We start from the raw sequence: 18,906 nt of genomic DNA, 5'->3' as shown, positions 1-18,906 counted from the left end.
GCGCGCAGGCGCAGCAGGGCGGAGGCCGGCGCGGGGTGCGCGCAGGGCGGTCGCGGGAGGCGGAGGGAGCCCGGGTTCGCTGCGATGCTGCTCTATGGCTGCCCGTCCGCCGGCCGAGGTAACGCGCCGGGGACGGCTGGACGCCCGGGGGCCGGGGCTGGGCTGGGGCTGGGGCTGGGGCTGGGCTGGGGTGACCGCCCGGCGGGGCGGGTGGGGCCAGTGGCTGGCGCGGCGCCGAGGAGGGCAAAGGTCGCGGCGGGTCTCACCCGGGTGTCCAGGCGGACGCGGGGCTGGAGCGGGGCCGGCGGGCGCGGGGCCCCCGGGGTCGCTCTACCTGGGGCCTCTGTCCTTCCACAGACGCTCCCGGGGCGGAGAGGACAGGGCTGTGCGGTAGTGGCGTGTTTTATTTACCTGCAACGCGGTGCGTGAAGCGATCTGCGGATTTTTTTTTTTTGAGCGGTACTGGGTGTTAAACTCTTTTAAAGGGTAAAGTAAAGGAATGGAACGCATGCCCTTACTGAGGAAAGAGTTGTGGAGACGGCATCCCGACAGGTGCTGTTAAAGAGCTGTGGAAGAGCAGAGTTTTTCCTTGGGGATCGCTTGGCTCGTGCAGGCATTTCCCATCACGTTCCAAGGCCGGGAGCTCCTAGTAGCGCTGTGGCGCAGGCTCAGGTCTCTCACGGGGGAAGAATCTGCCCGTTCAGCGTTTGAACCTATCTTTGTAATTATCAGACATGTTCTGAGCCGGGTTTCCCTTCTTTTGCATATGTGTGGAATAAGTGATTTTTTTTTAATATACTATGTGATTCTTAGTAGCATCAGTTCTGCTCAAATAAAAATATCTCAAAAGTTAAGTTTAAGTTTCACGGTTTAATGTATATGTGTAGTTGTTATCATGCTTATAAAATACTTGTTCTCAGATCCTGCTTGGTTGGAGGTAAAGGATAAATAAGAACAGATAGCTTTTATGTTATGTTGGTTACAGAATCACTTCAGAAACCAACATGGATAATACCTCCTACTTCGCATATGGAGACCTGTATGCTGACTGTCACTGGGCAGTTATATCACGGGATGTTTATGTTGGCCTTGCCAATCACCATTCTCAATAAAATATTTATGTCATAGAATGTACATTTTACTTGTGTAGTTTTGCAGAAATACTCTACTTTAAATGTGATATTCTTCTTCACCTCTGAAAATAGAGAAAGAGGATTCTTAAAGGAAGGAGAATGATCTGTCAAGGTGCATTAGTGCACAGACCTTTTAACTATAACTAGGTTTCATACTAACCATACTAGGCTTTTTTAACTACATATCACACAGATATATTTTTTTTTCGTGAAAGAGGAAAATTACAACATGTAATAATCCTCTTAACAGAGTCCTCTTTTGATAATTTGAAGCTTTAATTTGGTCTGTTTTCTTACAAAGAAATTCTAATTTGTTCTTGCAACAATTAATGTTTCTGCAGCAAAGGTAAAGATTACTTGTATCTGCTGTTCCTAATTTTGGCTAAAGCGTACTTGGGTTTAAGTCTGTGCTTTTATTGTAGAACATGACATTTACTTTAGATGAACTGTCTTGTACTAGTAGCCCAGACTGTGTGTCTCAACATGTGTTGAGATGTCAGAAGAGCTGAACTTTCGTGTCCTGTCTCTACAGTTGTTTGGTCACTTTTGATGAAGTCTGAAAGAAATCTTTTGAAGTTCAAAATTAAATAGGAAATTAAAATGTATGTGTTTCACCTTTGTACACACGTGTTGTCCTATATCAGCTGTGTATGGCCGGCCAGTGTATTGAGTGATACTATGTGAAGAATGCTTAAAGGGGAAGCTCTTTAATTATTTTTTCCCCCAATATAAAATTATACAGCATACTCCTAATTTGAAAATTAAAAAATCCATGTTTATGGTTCCTCATCTTCGTATCACCTGGTAGTCTTTGGGAAGGGGAAGCTGTCATATTTGTTGTGCCACTTGCGTCCCTGAAAATTTTAAAAATTTGGAAAAAATGATTTGACAAATTTGTTCCTTGGTTTTGCAGCACATCAGTGCTTTCGTGCTCTTAAGCTGATAAAGAAAGACTGCCTTCCATCACCACGTGTCTCAAGATGTGCATCTACTGCCTCTGTGCCTCGCATAACTACGCACTACACAATTCATCCTCGGGACAAAGACAAACGATGGGAAGGTAAGTGAAAAATTGCGTTCTTTAAAAGCTTCATTATTATTATTATTATTATTATTGCTCAGTTTTAAAGGCACTGAAATGTGTTGCTGTTTTTTTCTTTTTATGGAAATTCTGTACTCTTAAATACAGCACTGATATTTCAAATGAAATTTTTGGTTGCTATCTCAAAATTGGTGTCCTTAGTGCTATAAAACAGGATCAGATTAAACTTTATGCTTGTTTTCTTAAAATATACAAGCAGCTTTTGATTTAGTGATTATCAGAAGATTTAATTCTGTTCAGTATGTATCTGCTAGGTTTTTTTCCGTTGTTCTTACCATGAGAGTTTAGATTTAGTGTGAGAGAAGTTGGAAGTAATTGGAGATTGGTTTATGTTATTATCATTTCTTTTCTATTGAAGGGGTAAACATGGAAAGATTTGCAGAGGAAGCTGATGTTGTCATTGTTGGAGGAGGCCCTGCTGGCCTTTCTGCAGCTATTCGACTCAAACAGTTGGCTGCTGAGCATAGCAAAGAAATACGTGTTTGTCTGGTGGAAAAGGCTTCTCAGATTGGTGCCCATACGTTGTCTGGTGCCTGTCTTGAGCCAAGGTCCTTAGAAGAACTCTTTCCAGACTGGAAGGAGCGAGGGGTATGTATGAGCACATAAACACTGAAATTAATTTCTAGCTTGTAATGAACTTCATACCTGACTCATTCTGGTATGACTTAGTACCTGGTACCATTAGTAATTAGTGCCATTATAAAATACATTGATCTAACAAAACAAAAAACTGCTGCCTTCATTTTAGTCTGTTTCCTCTAGTTTGACAATGCTAGAAGTTTTATGTCTATACAGATATGCTGTGGCTTTTGCTCTTTTCTCTAGTAGTCTTACTGCATGTATACGATATGTCTTGTGCATCCTGGGGTGACCTGCACTTTCTGCCTTTGAGCAGAATCCAGCTGCTCTGCACAAGCAGGAGTATGTGTGGTTCTTACCAGTGACAGACTTGTTACTTCTGTACAATAGTTCTTCATGGAAATGGCACACAGTACACTGACTTCTGTGCAGACACTGTGGTGTAATGAAGGCCTAAGATGATTTTAGGAGGGAGGATAGCAGAAAATAAGCTGCCGTCTCTACCAGAACAGCCATCTGAGTTGCAGCCAACTGCCTGCTATCACCTGGGAGCTGCAAGAAGTTAGACATCAACTAGTTGTTTTGTCTTACTGTGGTAAATATGCAAGTTGAGCCGTGTTCTTTAGAGAGGTCTAGAATATTGAGTGTTGATTCTTTCCTGATGACTGCCTCATTAAGTACTTTGTCTTCTCTCTTGTGGTACCTTCCTATAGAAGTACTGTACTTAACCTGTACTTGTCTGCCAGTTCGATTGTTTGATTTTGTTTGTTGTTGTTTTTGTGGAATTGGCTAGAAAAACATAACTCTCTTCTTTTTCTGTTTCATTTTTTTGTAGGCTCCACTTAAAACCCCTGTAACTGAAGACAAGTTTGGAATTTTAACAGAGACATCTAGAATTCCGGTGCCAATTCTTCCGGGTAAAGTTTAGCAAGGGAGTAAAGAGTCAGCTTTCTCCATGTCTTTTTCAACTTTTCCATGAATCAATAGTACAGAAAGTGTATGTAGAATGTAATAGCTTTCAGGGTTACAGTCTATGTAGATGATGGCTGTGATAACACATGACATTACTTGGAAGATAGTAGCTGTAGAAGATGTGACATCTGATGTATACAGCATCAGTTATTTTGCCTAGTGTCCTATGTTTTATGTGTGTGTGTCTTTTTTTGCCTAGGACTTCCGATGGTTAATCATGGAAATTACATAGTACGTCTGGGCCACTTTGTGAGTTGGCTAGGTGAACAAGCAGAAGCTTTGGGTGTTGAGATATATCCAGGCTATGCAGCAGCTGAGGTACTCATGACATCAGTGTGCGTATATGAAAAGTGGCTTTGAAACCCCCTTCAGAGCAGTCACAATCATTTGTACATGCACAACATTCCTTTTACCAGATATATATTGTGAAAACCATGTTTCACTGTCTAAATTCCCTGGTTCAGATCCAGCAAAGTGCAAGTGGGTGATTTATGAATAAATACATAATCTTCATGTTTGACCATTAAAGTCAGAGTGCTTAGAAGTTCTACATTAGAACTTTTAATGAATGGATTAAAATGGCGGATCATTAAAATGGTTTTTGTTTGTTTGTTTAAATATTTCCAAAGGTTCTTTTCCATGAAGATGGTAGCGTGAAAGGGATAGCAACTAATGATGTAGGCATTCAGAAGGATGGAGCACCTAAAGTGAGTATCTATCTTCCCCATACCTAGGGGTTTAATTATGGAAATTGTGATATATCTGCTTGTACTGCCATCAGTAGTCTTGGTCCAGTATAAGAAAAAGTGTAAAACTCGGTACCTGTCTTCTCTCTCTGTATTTGACTGAATTGATTACTTGTGAAAGTTCTGGTTTCGGAATGTTGTAAAATTCTTCTGAAATTAGTAGAAGAAGCTTTTGCAGAAAGGGTGACTTGAAGGAAATACTGTAAGGGTGTTTTGGCATGTGTGAAATCAGGAAACAAAAGGAAAGAACTCCAGGAACTCCTAAAAAAAAGGTGCAAAGGTGAAATAGAAAGCTGTAGTCCAGCTGGTAACTAGCAATGTGTAAGAGAGTGTGCTTCTCGCTGGCTTGGTTTCTTTGATATTTACAACTGCAGTCGTATTTGTTGACAGTCTGTCTACCTTGTTAGGGGAAGGTGCACATTGAATCTTTGTACCTTTTTACTAGTTCATGTTTCTGCATCCAGAAGGTGACTCCCTGCCCTAAGTATCAGATTTGGATTGATTTTGGTTTTAATTTTTTTTTAGTGGAATCCAGGACGTGCCCAAAGTGTGTTGCTCCCCTGTGTAATATGTAGGGAGAATTTGTCACATCAGAATAAGTCAGAACAACTTTCACATAAAGTTATTTGACTGCAGAAATTAGGAGTACAAGTTTTTTCTTAAGATTTACCTTCTTTTACAAGGTTTCTGTCTAGTTACATGAATTTCAAAGAGTTTTATTCACATTCACATAAAGTGTGGGCTATTTTTCCATTTAATTCAGGGCATGAGAAGAAAAGACTCATTCTTGTTTTGAGAGAATATAGCCAAGGGAGGAGGAAGTGGTGACAGGGAAAAGTAAGTTATTTTTCCGGTGTAATATTGTCCATCTGCTGTAGGGAACAGACATACTCTTATTTTCCAGTGCACATTTTTTCCAGTAGGAGGCGCAAGTAAAGCGTACAGCTTACTGCGGGAATAAAGATTTTTTGGGAGTTTGAGTTTGTTTTAAAATGAGAAGGAACGATTTTAGTTATATTTTTTCAACGTTTTGTAACCTTCAAGGCAAGAGTATCTTCAGTGGGTTTATAGAGAGCCTAATCAAATAGACCATGGTTAATGAATAGAGTTCCACCTTGCAGTCAGCACCAACCAAACAAAAATTACAGTGGGAAAACATTCATTGTAAAAAGTTACTCATTGATTCTTATGTAGATACTGGAGAAGGACGTTAATTGTGAAATACAACTCTGTCACATTACTGTAACATTTCAAATTCATTAGTTTCTGATATTTACAATGTCGACATTTGTAGTTGATTTATTTTATGTAAATCTGCTTTAAAGTGGACAGTATATATTTTTAATCTTTAGATCAAGTGGTAAGCCTCTGTAGTTCTCCTAGTATTTTGTAAGATTAATTCATGTTCAGGTTCAAAGAATACAAAAAATTTGGCAAAATCTTGTGACTCGTGTTTAAAGGTAATTCCCAACTAGAGGGAAGATTTTTATTTGCTAGTCTTCTTCAGAGGTTTCCAACCAGTAAGTTACAAGCAAGTGAGAGACAACTCAAAACCAAGCAGTAAGCTTCTCCTGGACCTATGCTGTCTTACCTTGAGATGGTTTAGACGGTTCTGTGGGGTACTGCTGGATATCTTTGTCCAGAACTCTTTTCACTGTATTTTTTAACATTAAACTTTCTGACTGAAATCAAGCTTTTTTCTTCATAAAAAATTTGTATAAAGAGGTTATGTACATTTACAGTCTTGTCTCCTTACATTGCAAGTATAATCTGTATTCTTGTCCAGCGTGCTCACAGATGCAGATGGTATACTCATACAGTGGTATTCCCTTATCTTATTCTCAATCTCATTGTTGGAATTTTTAATAAGAATTTTTTTTTAATTATATTTAATATTAGTTTAGTTTTACTGTATGTTTTAACATGCAAGACTGAAGTAATATCATAGTAACTTTATTCTCAGGTAGTGGGTCCTTTTGGGAGCAGGGGCAATGCAGATTTTTCAGATGTGGAAGTTCTGTCTAGTCTCTGTCATATGTGTGGGGACACACACAGTGTTTTATTGTAATGTGACTTTATAAGCAAAAATTAAAGTGTGAAGTTATGGGAAAAGTTTGTTTGTTCCCAGGGTTCCTTTGCACCCTATGAACGAGCAGATGTAATATAAGTATCCTCCAATCTGGAAAAGATTCTCTTTTTCAGTGACTAATGGCTATTCACTGCAGTGCTGCTTTACTGCAGTCTCTTGCATGACTTGCCAGGAGTGCATCGTCATTAGGTGGAAAAAACAGCTGGACTAGAGCCGTGATTTGCAATGGTTTGTAGGTTCAGAGCTATGCCATGAAGTAGTATAAAATCACTTCATTGCTCTCCATTTTCTTGCTCTGAATTTGATGTGGCACTGATGTAACTGCTGATGAAATGCTGTACTTTTTGCAGGCTACCTTTGAAAGAGGCTTGGAACTCCATGCTAAAGTCACAGTCTTTGCTGAAGGTTGTCATGGACATCTAGCCAAACAGATGTACAAAAAATACAATCTAAGGGAAAAATGTCAACCCCAGAGCTATGGCATTGGACTGAAAGAGGTATCACTTGCACAATTTTAACAAATAAGGAAAATACTGTGAAGATTTAAGGTAGCTTCTGTTCGCTTTCAAGCTAATTTGTGTAAGACATAAGAATTAAAGATTTTTCTTTCAAAAAAAAATCCTTTTCTTGGGCTTATAAAATTAGGATAGGGATGAGGTTTCCTTTTGAAAATATTCTATACACTGGAAATATCACTCATGAAAAACAGCTGTATTATTGCAGAATATGTTCAGAGTTTGACTGTAACATATTTTTTATTACTTTAAGTATGTGCTTACAGCTACAAAATGTTTGTTAAATAATTGGTTTATGCTTCTGTAGAGAATAACCACTCTGTAAATGTATGACATAATCTTAGTTACAGTTTTTAATACTGAAGTTGTCCTTAAAGTAGGGTTTTCCTGTGGAGTTCTCTTTCTTCCATATGAGACTGCTTTAGCAAATGGAGCAGTCCAATAGGAATGGATCTGTAAAGTGAAATAGTTGATGAGCTGACATCTGTACTATGCACATCTCAGGTTTATTTTTACTTTGGACTAGCTGTGATCTTGTCCCATGGACTGAGTATGAGTACCCTTTCTTGACTGGAATACTCTAGATGGGCTTTTGGGACCCTGTCATACAATTTAGTTCCATGTGAAAGGAATCCAGTTCATGCCTTCCATGGCTGCTCTACAATGTGAACAAAAGTGCAGTAAGTGGGAGGAAACAGAAGTCCCACTCCAAAATGTGCTCCTTAATCTAAACTGCAGCATTAACATAGGTGCATCCTCCATGCTTGAGCTGATCTTATGGTGCTCAGCTGCCCTTCTGCCATTAGACTGTGCCTGGCACAGAACTCCATGGTGAAGAGACATTTTGTGAAATGAGCAGAAAATTGACTCACGAATGGAAACATGAAAATGCTTCTGTGAGTTCACCATGGGTCAGTGGAGCACTGGAGATGTGTAGGAGAGAGCAGAGAGAGGACAATTTGTTTGACAGAAAATATTTAGATCAACTCAGGCATATTGTTAAGCATGACCTTGAAAAACTTGCAAGATAATTCATACAATCATACAAAACCACAACATTTTTAAAGAAAAAAAAGTCAATGTAAGCATTGCTTTATGTAGCATAAGGATCTGTCAAAGTCAGTAGTAAAAGGCATCTTGTGGTTGAGTGAAAATTTTGGGTGTAGTACTGGAGTATGTCACATTTTCTAATATGCAACAGTTCAAAAGAGGTATTGGGAAAATCTTAAATCGTAATCTAAAAAGGTATATTTATGACTTGGTATTTTGCTGTATGCATTTATTTATATTATTGGTTATAGCAGTAAATAATTTTATTCTATATTTAATCGTGTGTTTGTCATTTATTATATTATTGAAAGGCCATTACTTTGCAATCTAAAGTAATTTTTTGGTCATCTTTATTTCAGTTATGGACTATTGATGAAAAGAAATGGAAACCAGGAAGAGTAGAACATACTGTAGGCTGGCCTTTAGACAGACATACATATGGAGGATCCTTTCTTTATCACTTAAATGAGGGTGAACCTTTAGTTGCTCTTGGATTTGTGGTAAGTGAAGTTAGGTTTTTCATGCTTGCTTGTTGTTTGATCTTCATTTTTGTGAAGTTTCTTTTCTCTGTTTTCATGTAAAAATGAAAACACAAGAATAGCAACAGAGCTAATTTAGTATTTTCTCAATCTTAAATACACTTATACTCATATTAGGGAAGGTTTATTTGTCATATTAATTTGTCTTTAATCTGGTGTCTTTTATTAAGACCAACTAGAAAACTTATGAATAATTTTTTTTTTGCAAACCAAGTAAATTTTTGTAAAGCCAAAACCAAATGACTAATCAAAGTTGTGCTCACAAAATTTTTGGAAGTTAGACGATCTCTAAATCACGTGCACTTCATACAATTCCATTTCCTAATTCATGTGTCAGCCTCAGGTGCAACTCCACTTTATGAGAGAAGTATATAAAGTAGAAGCACTCTGCAGCTCCACAAGCAGCATCACTTCCATTTCTGAGCTCTTCACTTTGTTCGTATTATTCTTATCCCCGTTGGCCTTGCCTTCTGCAGTTAAACTGTCTTTCTGAATTGGGCAGGCAGCTTCTTCCTTCTTATTGCCTCTATCAGAAGTACTGAGATCACTAGAGACAGGCTGGTGTCATTCTGGCAAGCTAACTGCTGCAAGGAGCAGTGGTGGGAAATATTTATCACCTGCAGTCCTAAAAGAAACATTCACTATTTATCTTGTGCATGTGCTTCACACACAGACATTTTAAGAGTCAAGCACTCAAAATGGACTTTTAGCAGCATGGGACTGAGCTGACACTTTGGTCTCTTAAGAGAGACCTTAAAATCCTTTCAGAAGGATTCCAGAGTGTTTGTGGGGTGAAAACAGTATTTTTGTCTAACCGTTTTGTAAAAAATATTGAAAAAAAGTCCTGTTTGTTGCTGAATTGTGAGATAGATATATATATATATAATTAAATGTATCATTATGTATTTTTTTACTTGTCTCAAGTAAAGCTCACTGGAACCTCACAAGAGAAAAATTCGACAACAGAAGTCCTTTTAAGAGTATATTAAAAATGGGAAATGCAGAGTATATCTGGGCAAATTCTCAAATGCATAGGATAAGAATCCTGGCATCCAGCCAGATGACAAAGTCTTTTTTCTCCAATTTTCTGCTTTCATCATTGCTCCCCTATGCTTTATTACTATGGCTTACCTAATTGGAAATTATAATTGACTACTAAACAGTGTGAAGAACTGTTTAAAACAAATGAGCACAAGGACATAATGATCAAAAAGAATTGTTTACCTCTCCTTCCATCTTTTTTAGGGCAGAGGTATGAAACACAAATTTAAAACAAGTTTTCTTGCTTATCCCACCTACTAAACCATGCTTAATTTAATTTGTTTTATTTCAAAGACAGGTGAAAGGTGGCTACAATGCAATTAAGTTTTTTATTTCTAGATGGAGCTGAGAGCAGCAAATTTTCAGATCTGCTTCTGCTGTATTGTTAGTAGAATGTATTTCTGGCAGCATTTTCTTTAAATAGGAAGATTCTGAGATTGGTTTAATATAAAATAAAGACTTGACATGGTAATATGCAATTGTTCTTCTTTAAGTTTGATATTTATTTTTCATTAATGTTGCACTTTTTCCTTTTTCTTTTAAGGTTGGTTTAGATTATCAAAATCCCTATTTGAATCCATTTAGGGAATTTCAGAGGTGGAAGCACCATCCTAGTGTACAGCCTACTTTGGAGGGTGGAACAAGGATTGCCTATGGTGCCAGAGCACTAAATGAAGGTGGTTTCCAGGTAATATTTTCATGAGCTTTTAAACTTTGAGTTCTCTATAGCCATGTATTTAGTGCTGTAGATTTGGGTTCCATGCTGTGCCAAAAGTTTTTCTGGACAGAAAAGCCTTGTTATCTTGTTGGGTGCTGGCTGCTGAGATTTGCTAGACTTGGGCTCTGTCATACTGAAAATCATCTGACATAGTCATTTACTTTATAAGTGAAACACAGAATCATAAAATCATTTAGGTTGGAAAAGACTATTTACATAATCAAGTCCAACCATTAACCCAGTACTGCCAAGTCTCCAAGTGCCACATTTACATACCTTTTATGTGTGACCAGGGATGTTAACCGCTTCCCTGGACAGCCTGTGCCAGCGCTTGACAATCTTGCCTGTGAAGAAGTTTTCCCAAGACCTCCCCTGGCACAACTTGAGGTCATTTCATCTCATCCTGTCACTTGTTACCTGGGAGAAGAGCACAACCCCCACCTGGCTACAACCTCCTTTCAGGTAGCTGTAGAGAGCAATAAGGTCCCCACTGAGCCTCCATTTTTCCAGGCTAAACAATTCCAGCTTCCTCAGCTGCTCCTCAGAGGACTTACTCTCCAGACCCTTCACCAGCTTTGTTGCCCTTCTCTGGACACGCTCCAGCACCTCAATGTCTTTCTTGTAGTGAGGGGCCCAGAACTGGACACAGTACTTGAGGTGCAGCCTCACCAGTGTCAGGTACAGGGGAAGGATAACTTCCCTGGTCCTGCTGGCCACACTATTTCTGATAAGGGCCAGGATGACATTGAACTTCTTGGCCACCTGGTCACACTGCTGGCTCATGGTCAGCCATTGTCGTCCAGCACCTTCAGGTCCTTTTCTGCTGGGCAGTTTTCCAGCCACTCTGCCCCAAGCCTGAGGTACTGCATGGGGTTATTTTAAACCAAGGATAGGATCCAGCACTTGGCCTTGTTGGTTCTCAATGCGGGTGGCCTCAGTCCATCAATCCAGCCTGTCCCAGTCCCTCTGCAGAGCCCTCCTGCCCTCCAGCAGATCAACGCTCCCACTCAATTTGGTGTCATCTGAGAACTGACTGAGGGAGCACTCAATCCCCTCATCCAGGTCATTGATAAAGGTATTAAACAGGGCTGGCCCCAGAACTGAGCCCTGGGGAACCCCACTAGTGACCAGCCATCAGCTGGATTTAACTCCATTCACCACCACTCTTGGGCCTGGCCATCCAGAAAATTTTTTACCCAGCAAAGAGTCTGCTAGTCCAAGCCATGAGCAGTCAGTGAAGTGGAATTTATATTGCAGTCAAGTGTGTTCAGCAGCAAAGACAGTACAGCCAATCTTCTGTTGTGCCTGAAACCTCGGGGAAGACAGGGTAGCACCACTCATCTCTTGTTCTTGTGGGTTTGGGGAGGCAATGTCTTCCCTATTACTTATCACAGCAGAGGGAACTTCTTTGCAGTGCTTGACCCTTAAGTCACTGATGGTGCTGAAATTGTAATGTAGTTAGTGAGGTGAATCTTTTAACTCCTCAAGTACAGATACCTTGAGTGAGTATCTTTCATGGACAATTTTGAATTTCTGCTTTCTTGGGAGGTGGAATACTTTGTTCATTGTGTTTCATTAAGGAGTCTAAAAGGTACAGTTTTAAATAGGTATTCATCAAGACTTAAGGTCAGTTGAAATGGCTGGAACAGCTTGCAGAAAACAATAATCTAGTTTATATTTAACAGTTTTAAATTTCAACCTATTAGCTTTTCATGTGGGAATCTTGGAACACAGGACATGGCTCTGTGTCACGTGCTCCCAGATCCACATTCTAGATGCTTCTTTCAACCTGGAGCTTAGAAGTGAGTGTTCATGATCTGCACCTTGTGTGTGGGTCCATTCCGCTCTGCTCTCTACTTTGTCTTTCCTTTTTGAACCTCTTTTTCTTAGTATAAGTATAGTTTCATGCAGTTTTTGCAATACAAGTGGAATTTCAGCAGCAGTGTAACTCTTGTCACAGTCATGTGGAGTTAGGCTTTGACCCCAGTGTGCATACATGCTAGTGATCATGTGGGTTCCTGAAGCAACTTCTTAATTACATGTGATACACATTTAGTAAATCTGAGGGTTGATTTTGTGCACTCTCTAGTAGAAATATGTCGTACCACGTTGCAACACAGCTGTATTACTGGTTTATTTCAGAAACCATTGTCCCTCCATTATTAACACATACACAATACAAGATACCAATATGTTTTAATCTACACTTTTATGCAAGAGGAGCTTCTTTTTCTACCCTGTGCACTGGTTTCTGTATCATAGATAATCATTGAATTTCTGGCTTTGGTGAAGTAGCCAGATTGTGACTTCAGTTGCATCCTTCTTATACTGCTCAAAACATATGGCTAAAAGAACACAGTATTTTTTAAGTCACTTACAGACATTGTTTGTGCTAAGTTAGACAGTCAGTAGGATTACAGCTCTCGTGCACCTCTGCCTACTCTTTGGACTTCTTTGCTGGACTTAAACCAACATGTCCCTTGCTTTGTGTTGTTCCTAATATAAAAACATGTTTTGTTTTGTTGTGTTTTGGGTTTTTTCTTTATTTCCTGTAGATAGATTTGTCTAGTTAATCATGCAGTCATGTTTTTAAAAGACTTAATACATGCCTTCAGTAAAAAAAAACTTTATTGATGATTCACTTACAAAGAGTTTTAAGATTAGCTCTTCTTTTGCACGTGTTGTTTCGATTAATAACTGTAGCAGTCTGACTCATTTGCATCACTGTATTCCAGGAATATTTTCTTATGTAAGTCATCCTGTAGCTCCAGTTTTTGAATTTGGTAACAGTATTGCATCAAATAGGTGTTTAGAATTGCCATCAATCTCAGGGGTTTTTTGTCTGTTATAGATAACCTTACGACCATGTTCTTCAGTCTTTAACAGAGAGTGAGCGAGAGCACGCTAGTGCACGCTCTTGGATGTGTTTTAGGATATGTGGAAGTAGGGAACAGAGTTTAGTAGTCTATACCTACATAGCTGCTATTTCTTACGTTTATTAAAATTGCAAAATCAAGCACTTAAGAAGTTCCCATGCACCCTCTGTTTTGTCTCCATTTTATCGAAAACTTTGGAAAGGTTTAAGAGATTTGTGAAAAAAATAGAAAGTGTTGCTGTTGGTTGAGCAGTGTATGTTATGAATATCAGGGGAGAAAAAACCTTCATATTGATAACCCATTCAAATGTCAAATATTAGACTCACTTAACAGATTTTAAGCCCTGAGCTGAGCTCAGGGGAGGAAGAACGTGAGGTTTCCTGTCTGCTGGAAGGACTGACTCTGTAGGGAGCATGTGTCTCCCCACCTTCCTCCAAACCAGCCTTGTTTGGTGTCTGTATCTCAGGGGCAGGGAGGGCTTGTGCCATACTGGCACGATATATTTCTTCATTTGACTGTGGAAACAGGTACCAAGTGCCATAGTACTAATAATGAGAATTCCTAACAAAAGTTGCAATATATGCTAGCTTTTGCGTTATATGACAGATCTTCAATCTCATTTATTCTTTAACAGTATGTTGGTCACTGTGCATATTAAGTGAAACAGTGGTTGCAAAAGAAAAGTACTTGATCACCATCTTTTTATGCAGTTCAAAGAGTCAGTCAAGAAATCTTTCTATGCTTATGTCAGTGCTGCATTATTTTATCCTAATAGATAGAACAGAGTGGCTGTTTTCTGTGAAAAGAGAGGACATCCTACATACTTAATCCCTTTGAAATACTATTATGTAGCTGAACTTAAAAATTCTGCTCCCAGAAAAGTAAGTTGTAATTTGTAATTGTATTTTCAGCCTACGATAGCTTTCCTATGAACCAGAGCACTAAGTCTGTGATTAAACAAACTGTGCAAAACACAATTACAGCAATGAAATGCTGTGTAGTACAATGTTTTTTTAGAGACTCTTGTATGACTATTTAAAAGTTAGCAGTCTTAGGTGAATAGTAAGCAGGTAACAACAGAACAAGCAGAAGGAAACAAAATTTTGTTCTGGGTTGTCTTGAATTCTGAGGGATATATTTTTTTTAACATTTTTCATGAAATAAAACTACTTGTTTGGGGTCAAGTTATTTAGGCCATTACAAAATTAATTCTTTCAGGCAGTTTTAATAAAAGCAGGATGCTAGATTCATAAGCACTGCTCAGTACTAAAGACTTTGGAGGAAGGCTGTGTTCAAAACTTACCTTTAGTTTTGAGACAGGCTTTGATCACTGCTTTCTGCTAAAAATACTGCTATCAGTCCACATTTTGAAGATGGTCCCTGTCTAAAATCTTAGTCTCATTGATGAGGGTAACAATATTTTGTAACAGTATTTGCAAATCGTCTGACTGTCTTAGGTTTGTGAATTGACTGTACTCAATGACATTATGCTTACAGAATGGGAGTAAGATGATGATTTTACACCAAAATACATTTGTTGGCTGCTGAGCAACTTCTAAAATAAGGGGGAGGAGGACAGGCAGGGCATAGAACAAGAACATGCGGTTTCATAGAACAAGATTTGTGGAAAAAAGGCGCTGTGAGGTAAGATGTGTACAACTTACTATGTGGAAATCAGGGAAACAAATGAGGTTTCTTTGGTTTGGGGTTTTTTTAAAAAGAATTCACTTGAAGGACAAAACAGTATCAGTGGGTGACATTACCTGAGTCTTGTTGCAGATAAAGCAACTGGAGAGAGGATATAAGGAAAATGTCATTCTGTCACACTCAGTGCAGGTACAATGCCTGCATTCCTATATGCATACTATGCTAAAATTCCTTGATGAAGTGGAGTATCTCTGGTCTGTGTTTAAATAGTGCACATGCAAGTCTGAAAATGTAAAAGACACTCAAGCCTTGTGCCATTTTAATTTCTAGAATGTTGTTTTCAATTTAAAAAACAAGAACAAACAAACCACCTTTCTTTCTGTTTTTAGTCAATACCCAAACTCACCTTCCCAGGTGGATTATTAATTGGTTGCAGTCCTGGACTCATGAATGTTCCTAAGATCAAAGGGACACATACTGCTATGAAAAGTGGCATGTTGGCTTCAGAAGCAATTTTTAGTCAATTAATCAATGAAAATCTCCAATCAAAGACAATAGGTAAGATCACTGTACTTTGAGTTGTAATTACCTTGTGTTCAATTAGAACTACCAACAGCTAACAGCAGTAACTCAATGTGGCTAATAGGTGTGTTTAAAATATATCTATTGTTAATTTACTATTAATAATGTTAAATGATTTAAGAAAGAAAGAAATTAATACAGTTTTGCTCAGTTATTCTTAAGTACTTATCCTGCTGTTTGCTAGAACAAAAATACACCTCTAAGTACGACCTGAAAAGCTTATGCTTCCTGTATAAGTAAATAAGAATAATATATTTTGTTCCTACAAACATGTTAAAAATTAGTGCTTTATGATTCAGAAAGTGTTACTGAAAGACTGTGGAGAGATAAAAAAAGGAACAGATTAAATGTAAGCAAAACAAGGTGAGATTTTTCAAATTTGCTCTTCACTGTTGTTAAGATGCTTTTTTCATTCAGTCCTTTTTTCCTGTCGTTTAATCTTATCGTTGTCTCAGTTTGAGACTGTGCATTTTATATTATACATAATGCAAGCACACTGAAACAATCACCTGGTCCTGACCACCTTGTAGTGACTAGTTTAAACCTTGGTTGTACCCTTACATGTGTTAACAAAGACTGTACAGAGAGAGAATTAGAATTTCAGTCATTCTGGAGATGGACACTATAGCCAGGTGCCACACGATGATTATATTAGAAATCTCTTCTCTGTACTGATGCATTCAAGCCTCATGAGCTTTCATCTCATTCAGCTGCAACATGCCATACACAGAAGGTGTATGGCTGAACAATTAAAACTTCTGCTAGACAGGTTTAAATGCTTAGAATCCATCTGAAACTATCAACATTCTTGATGGGTAGCGTGCCAGTCTTGTTTGATTATGGACAGGTTTTATATCTGTTTTCCACTTTTGTCAAGACTGGAATATTATACTTTCTTCACTTGGCAGAGATAACAGGCTTTCTTCAGAGCCATATGAGATGGGAAATACAGACTGAAGCATGTTTTTCATGTATAGACAAGGCTTAAAACTGGTTATTTAGAACATTTATTCCTATACGGTAGTAATGGAGAATAGTGAAGAGGAAGCTCTCAATTTTCATTCAAAGAAAAAATTTTTTCCAAGATAATTACATGACTTTTAACTACACTGCAGTAGATGTGTCAAGTGTCCACTGTCTAGTATTTGTAAAAAATACAATCAAAGAGTTTGTAGTCAAATATATCTCATTAATGTGTTGATTACAAAGGGAGAAATAAAGTTTTCTAGCACTAGTTCATGCAGTGGGCCATAGGCATAGTTACTGAAATGGGAATGTTTGTGGTTGCAGAACTTCTAAGGAAGAAGATACTGAATCTGACATTAGAATTGCAAACCTGGCTTTAGATCACAGGTAAATGCTCCTGGTCAGTGCTCAGGGCAAGAGCTGTTTTTCCACAGAGGCACCAATGTAGCCACCTGGCTGATTATATTTTGTTGAGGTTTGAAGTAATTCAGTACTGCTTGTGGCTCATTTAAGAGGCTTCTAAAAGGAGCAGTAGACACCTGCCAACAAAACAGGTCTCTTCATGAGGCTGAAACATGTTGTCTAGTATACTCCTAGAATATGATTCTGAAATTCTCATTTTGCTGACTTGACTGCTAGCAGTTGCCTTTATTCAGAATTTATTCTTTTATTTCAAGGATAGTCTTGATGTACTGTAGGTACCTAACAAGTAATGTACTGCCTTAGGACTTCATGTGCAAGAGTATGAGGAGAACCTGAAAAAGTCCTGGGTCTGGAAAGAGCTGTATGCGGTTAGAAACATCCGACCATCCTGCCATACTGTACTTGGTGTGTATGGAGGAATGATTTACACGGGTATATTTTACTGGTTACTGAGAGGAATGGAACCATGGACATTAAAACATCCAGGTAATTTCACTGAAGCTAATGCACATCTGGTCCAGTGGTGAGGCCTTGAAGTGCAGAAAAGAAATAGATTATAAGGCATTAAAGCAGACTTTGTCATATTACCTACCATATAATGTAAATAAAACATTAAAACACTGCTTAGTGTAACAGCCTTTTTTATGAGACAAAAAACTATGCTATCTTTTATGAAGTATTTTATTCTGATGACAGGGAAAATAGCTTAGTAAAATTGTTCTTGAGTAACTGAAAATTACAGTAATTCTATAATGAAATCTATTTATTAAAAATATATCTAGGACCAGATTTTGCTCAGCTCAAGCCAGCCAAAGATTGCACGCCTATTGAATACCCAAAGCCTGATGGAAAAATCAGTTTTGATCTCCTGTCATCTGTGGCTTTAAGTGGTACAAACCATGAACATGACCAACCTGCACATTTAACTCTCAAAGATGACAGCGTCCCTGTGAGCAAGAATCTGGCTGTATTTGATGGACCAGAACAAAGATTTTGTCCAGCAGGTAGGTAACAAAAATGTCTCAGCTGTTTTTGCAAGATCAAAGACTAAGTACTTCAGGAAGAGTCCACGTGGCCTACTACTTCAAGCATTCTATCCCAATTCTCCTCCTAGAAGGGGGTTCAAGTGCAGGTTGTAAAGTATGTTAACAGTACTTTCATACTGAAATAACTATTAAACATGGAAGAAGGCAGTTGAATCCCGTAGTAATATCCGTCCCTTATTATACTTGCTGGTAAGTAGTAGAGCATACATGGAGGGGGAAACTGTTCAGTGAACTGATAGCTCTTTTGGTCCTTTGCAGGAGTCTATGAGTATGTTCCTCTGGAAACAGGAGAAGGATCAAGGCTGCAGATAAATGCTCAGAACTGCGTTCACTGCAAAACATGTGATATTAAAGACCCAAGTCAGAACATTAACTGGGTAGTGCCTGAAGGTGGAGGAGGACCAGCTTATAACGGGATGTAAACTGACACATATATTCAGTGACTTCTGATCGCCAGCAAATATGTTGGAGTATTTTATGCTGCAGTGTAATTTATGTACAGCACTGACTTGAATGTTAAGAGTTTGAGACTAATATGCCATTCTGGATTTTACATGTGACTGTTGCATTAAATGGAAAATTGGTGCCTTCTGATTAAACCCTAGCCTTATTTAAATAGGACTTCTTTACAGGAGTTGTATGGAAGGCAGAAGACTTAAGTTCATCTTAGTACTGATAAAGGAACTTGGGATCTTGGATTTACTGCTGAAGTTCAGTGATAACAAGCCATATCCAGAATTGTGCTTACAATGGAAGAATTTAGTACCCACTCTTAAAAGTTTTTTCTCTCTCTAGCTGGAGTGATTTACTATATGTAATCCTACCTTGCAGACAGGGAAATACATCAGTCTAGAAAATTGTCACTGCTTTTAAGTGTTACAC

General features: G+C 38.5%; 1 protein-coding gene across 1 annotated transcript; it reads left to right on the top strand.

The window, feature by feature from the left end:
• The first annotated feature begins 4 nt into the window (after positions 1-4).
• On the top strand, positions 5-18,623 carry ETFDH (electron transfer flavoprotein dehydrogenase). The gene is made up of 13 exons (XM_027636346.1): positions 5-118; positions 2,047-2,193; positions 2,594-2,823; positions 3,650-3,731; positions 3,986-4,104; positions 4,416-4,493; positions 6,972-7,118; positions 8,546-8,686; positions 10,311-10,454; positions 15,397-15,565; positions 17,282-17,464; positions 17,761-17,982; positions 18,283-18,623. The coding sequence occupies exons 1-13, from the start codon at positions 85-87 to the stop codon at positions 18,444-18,446; spliced, it is 1,860 nt and encodes a 619-aa protein (XP_027492147.1). The 5' UTR covers positions 5-84; the 3' UTR covers positions 18,447-18,623.
• The last annotated feature ends 283 nt before the right edge of the window (positions 18,624-18,906 follow it).

This window comes from Corapipo altera, unplaced genomic scaffold, assembly GCF_003945725.1.
Source record: "Corapipo altera isolate COAL_440 unplaced genomic scaffold, ASM394572v1 22b, whole genome shotgun sequence".
NCBI lineage: Eukaryota > Metazoa > Chordata > Aves > Passeriformes > Pipridae > Corapipo > Corapipo altera.
This window is presented reverse-complemented; position numbering and strand designations above follow the sequence as displayed.